The 9069-nt window shown below is 49.0% G+C and overlaps 1 protein-coding gene across 1 annotated transcript; it reads left to right on the forward strand.

Moving 5' to 3' along the window:
* The first annotated feature begins 772 nt into the window (after positions 1-772).
* LOC123282517 (histone H2B type W-T-like) lies at positions 773-1189 on the forward strand. Its single transcript, XM_070503290.1, has one exon. The coding sequence runs from the start codon at positions 779-781 to the stop codon at positions 1187-1189; it is 411 nt and encodes a 136-aa protein (XP_070359391.1). The 5' UTR covers positions 773-778.
* The last annotated feature ends 7880 nt before the right edge of the window (positions 1190-9069 follow it).

The raw sequence follows: 9069 nt of genomic DNA on the forward strand, positions 1-9069 counted from the left end.
TAATCTTTTCTTCAGCTGATAGCTCTTATATTTACTCATGAATTCAAGTATGTGAGGTATCTGGGCGACTCAAGTAATGGGAAGAAAAGAATTTTAAATTTGGTAAATAGTAACTATTTCTAGTATTTCTATAAGGCTCCCCATTTTACTTCATGTTCTATCTTTGCAGAAAGTGGTTTGGCCATCCTCCGTCTTTCCTTGATGCACTGAGGGTTTTGATTAGAACTGGAGGCAGTCGTTGGTCAAGCGTGTCCCATGACTTCCAGGAGCACTCTGCTGGTCATGTCTGACAGTTCCTGGTCAAGCCACAGCGGCTCAGCCCTGGAAAGAGTAGATTCTGGGTTGAAGGAAACTGGCCCCAAAGTGGCCGGACTCGCTCTGATGTGGCATGGACTTGGGTTGGGGAGGTCAGGCTCTTAAGGCACGGAAACTGAAATCGCTAGCATTTGAGTGTTTCTGGTGAAGTCTTTTCAAAGATCTCATACCGTAGGCATCAATCAGCAGTTGTTGTCAGTTGACCTTTTGCTCGATGCGGCATGTTGCAGAAATTCTCTGCTGGAGGTCACAGGAAGTTCAGAGGTCTGATTGGTGGACGTGATGCCAAGCAGGAGGGCATGCAATCACCTGACAAGGCGTGGCTTGGAGATAGGCTTCCCTGGGTTGCATTTTATCCAATCAGGTAGGGAGCTTGCCGGTGACTGCAGATAGGCCGCGCTATAAATGGGCCGCCAGCCCTCAGCAGTCGCCATCGTCCTTCCTTCAAAAGACCGCCTCTGGCATGGCTGAGCCCGGCTCTGAGGCTTCCTCTGAGGAAAGCCTGGGCACCACGGAGCCCGCGGAAGCCGCCCCGAAGAGCCCGAAGCAGAAGCAGCCAAGGCGCCGCCGCCGCCGCCGCCGCCGCCGCCGCTGCCTCGACAGTTTCGCCACCTATTTCCCCAGGGTTCTGAGGCAGGTTCACGAGGGCCTGAGCCTGTCTCAGGAGGCCGTGAGCGTCCTGGATTCGTTCGCGAAGGACATCTTCGAGCGCATCGCCGACGAGGCCACGTGCCTGGTCCGCTCCACCAAGCGCTCCACCATCTCGTGCAGAGAGATCCAGACCGCCGTGCGCCTGCTGCTGCCGGGGGACCTTGGCAAGCACGCCGTGGCCGAGGGCACCAAGGCCCTCATCAGATACATCAGCCGCCGCTGAGCTGCCTCAGGAGCGCCGGAGCATCGCAACCCAAAGGCTCTTTTCAGAGCCACCTCACTTGGCGGGGAAAGAGCTGTCGCCCGAAAAGGAGGGGTCTACTCTAGTTTGTTGATCTTGTGGCATTTGGCCGATACGTAGAGTATTTTTACCGCAAAGAAAACATTATCAACTCTACTGTCTACGTTTCTGAGTACAGTTTATTCCATGGAGAATCGTGGATTTTCCTTAACCCTGTTGCGTTTCATGACTTTCCTAATTGGTCATTTCTCTAGGTCAGCTTTAATGGGGGGAATTTCTGTTATACTAATATTTTCCTTTTTCACTGCCATTGCTTCACGAGTATATGGTGGAATTCCCCAGAAGTTCATTATGTGTGGTATGGCAACAGATAAAGTGCAGAAGCAGATATGAGAATCCCTCTGACATCTGTTAGGCCAGATTATGAAGCAGATGTTCAATTATCTGAAACAATGTCAATCTCCTCTCTACTTTTGGATAAAATATTTATCATGTAAATTTGTAATTTATGTTAACATGAGGCAGTGTGTTTATTATGATGATCTTAAGTTATTCTAAAATCAATGTATTGAGTCTTCTGTTCTAAGATTTTGCACGGTAAGTATGGGCAGAATGTAGCATGCATAAAAGTTCTTTGGGGTCCTTGTAATTTTTAGAAGTGTATAGTTGCCCTGAGACCAAAAACGGTTCTAGATATTTACTCACTTGTGCTGCAATCAGATCAACTGAAAATAGCCTCTTTTTCAGTGGTTAAGTCTTTTAAAAAATTCAAAGCCTAATGTTCATTCATTAAACTTTCAAATCCTAAGGCTGAGAGAAAGCTTTCTCGACACCTTCCTGACTCTAATCGGAATGACAGTGGCGTTTCATCAGCAAACACGATATTGGGCTTTCATTTGAGGGCTATGTGTTCCCAATAGCATCTTCGGTTTTCCAAGCATTTTCGGTGACATAGTAGGTATCAAGCATTCACAGGTGCCATGTTAGCAACTTTTGAGATTAACATGCTTTTTAATTTTTGGCTTATTCATATAAATCATATTGATAGATTTTCCAATATTAAATCGTGCTAGCGTTCTTGGAAGGAAATCCGTTCCTCCTAGGTGGCTTTTCCTGGACATCATTTAGGTCCTTTCCTCTGCTTACTCGTGTGCACGGTCGCCAACAGGTTAGAGCTCCGATTTCTCACGACTTCCTGGCCACTTGCTTCCTTCAACAGTCCCCAAAGCCCGACTGTGTCCTAGTGCCTTCAATTTTCCAGAAGCAGCCCGGACCCAAGGCTCAGCTGGGTTCACTCTGCAGCAGGAACCTGGACTGTGGTAGAAGGCAAACCAGGGGCTTGGGGAGTGACCGTGACACTTGAGTTACTCTTTCCTTCACCTCTTTCTGTGTGAGTCTCCAACTTTCCAGGCTCCTCATGTTTGAGGCACAGCTGTGCCCGCCCCCAACTAGGGCAAGTTCTGCCTTCCAGGCATTCCTCTACCCTTCTTCTTTGAGCAGTGCCATCCCAAAGTGCTGGATTCTACTCGGAAGTTTCTTTCTTTCTTTCTTTCTTTCTTTCTTCCTTCCTTCCTTTATTCCGTTCTTTCTTTCTTTCTATCTATCTTTCTTTTCTTTCTTTCTTTCTTTCCGTCTTTCTGTCTCTCTTTCTCTCTCTCTTTCTTTCTCTCTTTCTTTCTTTTTTTCTTTCCTAGGAATATTAGCCCTGAACTAACATCCACCACCAATCCTCCTCTTTTCGCTGAGGAAGGCTAGCCCTGAGCTAACATCCGTGCCCATCTTCCTCTACTTTATAGGTGGGACCCCTACCACAGCAGAGCTTGTCGAGCGGTGCCGTGGCCGCACCTGGGATCCGAGCTGGCGAACCCGGGCCGCCGATGCTGAACGTGCACACTTCACCGCTGCGCCACTGGGCCAGCCCCAAATTCTTAGTTTCTTTATTCTTATTCCCTTCTCCAGGAGAGGCTGGCTACTCCTCCCCGAAGGTCAGGCCCCCTCCTCACTCAGGGGAGCTGCAGATCATGGCCCAGCAGGTATGTCAGGGTTGCAAAAGACCTGATGTGTGAGGCTTCCTTGTCTCTGCTCTTTGTTGATAGAGTGACCACATAATTTCTTGTCCAATTAATGTGGACACTTTTGACCTAAAAGGGGCACTACGAATAACTGTGCTAGGACAACAGGGAAAATCAGGATGCGTGGACACCCTTGTAGGGAAAAGATCTGGGGGATAGAATAAGGACATCCCTTGGGGTTTGGGGATTTGCAGAGCACAAAGGTTAGTGGGAAAATGAGAGGGCATCACCTTTTTTGTGATTTATTCTCCTTGAAGTTCTGGTGCCTTTGTTTTGTGGAGACAAGTAGCATTGCCAGGCTGCATTAACAGGGAAAAGAGCCGCGACATGGTGAGAGTGTCAGTTAGGGTCCCATAGGTGCTGTGCGCTAGTGGGACTAAGCTCTACAGCAAGAGTGATTAAGGGCACTGGTTTTGGGGTTGGATGAGACTCCCGGCTTCAAACCCCAGCGGTGCCTCTTAGTAGCTGGGGTGCCTTGGATAAGTGACTTGACCTCTCTGAACCTCCTCTGTAGAATAGGGTCTACAAGACTGTTGTGAGGACTCAGTGAGATGACGCAGACAGAGTGCCCAACGAATGGTGGCTATACTTATTCTTGGTCCTGAGATTCAGGCCCTCAGGCAATTGGAGGCGTGGGGGTGAGATTTGGTGCCAGGCAGCTGTATGGACACCCTCTCCTGGCTACCTTGGCCCCATCTGTTTGCTTAGGGCTGACAGCGAGATAAGGGAGGATGACTTTTCCCTCCTGAGCCTCACGTTGGGGAAGTTGCTCAGATTACACTCGTCTGGGTTGTGATGGGACGTTGCTAGGGAGCAATTGGAAGGTGCCTTGTTAGCTCGCTGGTGTTGGGCATTGCCGACTCAGGGCTTTGTTGGCAAGCTGTTCCTCCCCCTACCCATGAAAGCTTGGAGCCCCTCACGCTCTTCCTCTCTGAGCCTATTCACCTTTAAAGCCTTGGCTCAAATCCTACCTCCTCTGTGAAGATGACCTGACCCTTGCAGCCTAAATGACTTCTCTCTCCTGGAGCCTCGGGAACTTCAATTGTAAAATGGGCATGTGATGTATGAACGCCCCTAAAGAAGGGCCGTGATTAGGACTGAATGAGAGAATGGATGTAGCATGCCAGATGCAGGGTCTGGTACTGGCCTACAGTGGGACCGGCCTCTTTCTCTTCCAACTCTCTGAACTCCCACGACACACGCATCGTGGTCCTGATCAGATGCAGCCTTCCATTGGTAGTCATTCTAGAGTATGGCTGTGCTAGCTCTCCATTCAAGTGTCCTGTCACAGAGGTTGGGGGCCATGTCTTATCCTTCCTCCCCTTCCAGTATCCAGCACTATACAAATCACCGTAATAACCATGCTTTTTTTGGAGCACTTTATGATTCTATGTGGCCGGCACTCTGCGGTGTATGTTATACCCATACGTGTAGACTTTACCCTTTGCCCCTGTATTTTCCTTCCAGCACAGGCAGGCATAATTCTCCCCGTTGAGGAGAGTGAGGTTCCGAGAGGTCGGGTTAACTACTAGCCAAGCTCACATAACTAGTAACGGCATAGGCAGGAATCAAATCCCGGTTTGACTCCTATGCTAGATTAAGTTTCCAGTGAACGCCTGGGACCGCACGAATGGGAGGATGGACAGAAGAAGAGATCAGAATAGGAGTGCCGGCACCCTTACCCCTTTTTAGTAGAGGGAGGCTTGCTGGAGAAAAACCTATGCGTAATAAAGATACAGGATTCAGTGGGTCCCCAAGACTAGGTAAGGGCACACGGTACCTCTTGGACAGGAAAATAGAGGGAGGCCAAGCTAAACCCCAGGGCAATTGCCCCAGGGAATTCCACAGTGGCTCCAAGTTCTCAAAAGTTAGGAGTGGGGGACCCGCTCACTGACCGTTCTCAAGGTGAACTCTAGAGGAAGCCCGGGTCAAAGGAGCCTCCTTCGAAAGGGGTTCCTAACCTAGGAACTTTTGAATTCCCTTGGAGTCAAGGCTGGGCTTTTCCCTCCGGAAGCTCCTTGGAAAAAACCAGGAGAGAATAGCAAGCATGGGTTCTATGATTAGGCGTGGAGATGAACTCTGCTGCGCTCTTGCATCAGGGGCGGTGATGGAGAGAGAGCAGAGGGATTTGCTGTTTAATTCGGCAGACCGCAAAGCTCAAGTGGCTTCGGACTGACCTGGAAACCCATCGTTACGACCTTACAGGCAAGAAGGCTGGTAGTCCTAGGCGGGACACAGTGCCCAAACCTCACGCCCTGGGCTAGAGCACTTCAGGGTCTTGGGAATGTGCTCAGCTAGGCTTTGCCTGGTCCCGGTAGAGCTAGGCCTCTTATGGGTGAGTGCTTCAGGGGTCTATGAGCTGTCTCTTTGGTTCCGCCAGACTTTCCAGGGGTCTCACTCCAGAGGGAAAAGCCCTTCTCTGGCAGAACTCCAGGGTTTTCAGCTCTACCCCTGCCCTGGCTCCCTGAGATTCAGATTTGGGAAGCCTTAGCGAGGGAGCAGGGCACATCCGAGCTCTCCCCCTGCCCCGACTGGCCTGCCAAGGCAGCATCCAATGGCACTCCCGGCTTCTACTCACAGGACCTCTCCCCGCTGACCTGTTCGGGCAGGCGGCGTGGTGCAAGGAACAAGAAGCTGGGCTCACGTGTCAGGTGGAGCTGAGGTCTAATCCCGGCTCACCTGCTTTCTGAACTGTGTGAGGCACGGGTATTGACTCAACTGTTTAGTCTATAGGCTTCTTTCTGCATTGGTGATATAATAGTGCTTGCCTCGTAGAGTATCAGAGATCCATGAAGAGGGCTTTCACGTGCCCCCACCCAACCTTGCAGAAGGGGGAAGAATCAGCTATCAGAAAAACAAGAGGACTGTCAAATCTGTGTGAAATCATCTTTGTGAACTGTACAGCATAACTCCGAGCATTACTTTTTGTTATTCTGTGTGACAGGATACAAATTGGTAACTGTGAAGGTAGAAACGATAGCAAAAGACAAGCCTGGAATTGCCACATTTGAGTAATGTTCAGTTCTGCGACCGCCATATTTTAGTCACGCTATCGTCCAGAAAGGTCAGGACTTCTCGTGTTAGGGTTTACAGCACAGCTTGCATTCATCTGTTCAGTTATTCAACAAACATTTACCGAGTGCCTACCATGTCAGGCACTGCTAGGTGCTAGGAATCAGAGACGAATAAGCTGAGAGCCCGTAAACTGCTTAGAGTCTACAGAGGGAGGCACATACTTTAGTCCGATGTTTGTAATATATTAAATGCTGTGAAAGAGATGTGCTTAGGCTGTTTCGGGAGCCCGGATGCAGGGCATCCCACGAAGCTGGGGGCGGGGGAAGGGGGGGTCAGGAAGGTCTTTCTGGGAGAGGTAAAGTCCAAGTCATGTGGGTCTTGTAGCTTCTCTCAGGTTTTATTTCATATTTTGCTGCTTGTTCATTTGGGGTTCTGTTTTCAAAATGAGAAGGAGGCATGAGGTAAGGGAGACATCCTAACGGGCGGAAAGAGCAGGAGCAGGCTGGAGGCTGGGGATGTAGAGCGACCAACTGTCCTACTTTCCCGGGTACTAAAGGGCTTCCCGGGATGACTTGCAGGTACATTAGCAAAACAGTGTCGGTTTTCCTGTGATCGAGGGCACCCACGATGTGGGACTGTCACGTGCTGGGATCGGAAAAGTGCTAGGCGAACTGAGAGGCGTTGGTCACCCTGTGGGGGAGCTGCAAGGGGCTCAGTGTCTGTGCAACCTTAAATGCTAGGCAGGAAGTGGTGGCAGATGAGACTGCGGAGGGAAGCAGGGACCAGATCACGAAGGTCCTGGAGTGCCTATTAAGGAACTTGTACCTTGTCCTCCAGGCAGTGGGGATCCTGGAAGGGTTTTAAGCAGGGAAGTGACAGATGGTCAGATTTGGGTTTTAGTTAGATCACTCTGGCAGTAGTGCAGAGGCTGGATTTCAAGAGGCCGAGACTGGAGGCAGGAGGTGGTTGCCTTAATCCAGGTAACGATGGTGAAGGCTCGGTGAGAAGCAGTGGGATGGAGTGGAGGGGAGAGATTCAGGGACCACTTGAGAGCTAAATTTGGTAGCGTGACTAATGGAATGTGGAGACTGAGGGACAGCAGAGTTGACGATGATCACCCCAATTTAGAAGAACTTTACCCAACATTTTGCATAAATGAAAAAATAGAAAATAAATTATAACCGAACACCCATCTACCCACCATCCACCTCAAGGAAAAAAATAGGACAGACCTTGTCAAAGCCCCACGGACCCCTCCCATATACCAGTCCCCCACCCCCCACCCCCGAGAAGTAACCCCTGCATCGAGTTGATGTTTCTCATTTCCGTGAATTTATTTATGCTTCTGCTACGCAGATATGAGGTGGTAAACAACATACACCGATAGCCTTGATCTGCATGCTTCTAAACTTTATATAGATCACATCATGATGTAAGTGCTCTTCTGTAACACGCTGTTTTCTCTCACTATTGTGTGTGAGATACTGCCATAAGGACATCCACAGCTCCTGTTCACTTATTTTCATTGATGAATGGCATTCATTTGTGCGAATATATCACAGTTTGTTCATCCATTTTACTGTTGACGACCATTTAGCTTGTTTCTAAATCTTTGGTTAAGAAATACAACGCTGCTAACAACCTTCTCCTCCGCGTCTCCTTGTGCCCAGGCCTCTGGATTGGGTACCTAGAGCGGTAATTGCTGCAGTCAGCAGTGTGTGCATCTCCTGCACGTTAATCGATATGCCGGATTGCTCTCCGAAGGGGTCAGTCCACCTTGCACTCCTACTAGCAATGTATGCGAAGTCCCCATTGCTCTGTCTCCTCACCAGCATTCGGGGTGGTCAGTCTTTTGTTTATCCTTGCAGCTCTGATGGTGTGAAATAGTATCTCACCGTGGTCTTAGCAGGCTTTTCTCAGACTACTAGCCAGGTGACGCCTCTTCCCGTGTATTGTTTTCCATTTGTGCTTCCTCTTCTGTAAAATGCCTGGACTAAGCTTCCTAATTTTTCAGAAGCACCTGAGGCCATAGAATCCCCTCTAAGAGGCACCTAGCCATCGCCATTATTGGAACTGTCTTATACAGTCACTCTTTATGTCCCTATGTGTTTATTGCCCTGCAGCTTTACTATGATGTGTCCACATGTGTGTCCTGAGTCCAGGGAATCACGACTTTCCTTCATTCTGGGAAATTACAAGCTAGTCCCGCTTTGAAGGTTATCCCTCCCCCCTTTGCCCAGTACCCCGTACACAAACTCCGATGAGGTGAACGTTTTACGTTTTTGGCCCACTCCTTATGTCTCTTCACCTTTTCTCCCTCTTAATCTCTCCAGGAGGCATTCTCCAGAATTCCTTTCGTCTGTCCTCCGATGCCCTCGTTCTCTATCCAGGGGTGTCTAATCGGTTATTTAAAATTACACTAAGCTTGTCTTCCAGTGGTTCCATCTTTCACTTTCAGAAATTTTGTTGGATCCTTTGTGATCTTTGGTTCTTTCCTCCGTCTCATTGTTTATATCCTCTCATCTACCTAAACACATTAAACACTTTTTTTAATAGTTTGCACCTGATGATAAGTCTTTGGAGGAGGATATGCCTGGTTTTTTGAATTATGAGCGTGTTTGGGAGGGCTTTCTCAGTGGGGACCTTCTTAAAGCCTCAGTTAAAGGTGGGCTCCTCCAGAGCAGATTTGACTTGCATTTGCCCCATGCTGAGTTCCTGCCAGAATGCTTTGAGCCATACTGATAGTGTTGATTGGAACTCCAAAGCCACATGAAG

This window comes from Equus asinus, chromosome X (assembly GCF_041296235.1).
Source record: "Equus asinus isolate D_3611 breed Donkey chromosome X, EquAss-T2T_v2, whole genome shotgun sequence".
Taxonomy (NCBI): domain Eukaryota; kingdom Metazoa; phylum Chordata; class Mammalia; order Perissodactyla; family Equidae; genus Equus; species Equus asinus.

Excerpts from the sequence above, each read along its gene's own strand:
- LOC123282517 (XM_070503290.1), top strand. The coding sequence starts at position 779 with ATGGCTGAGCCCGGCTCTGAGGCTTCCTCTGAGGAAAGCCTGGGCACC.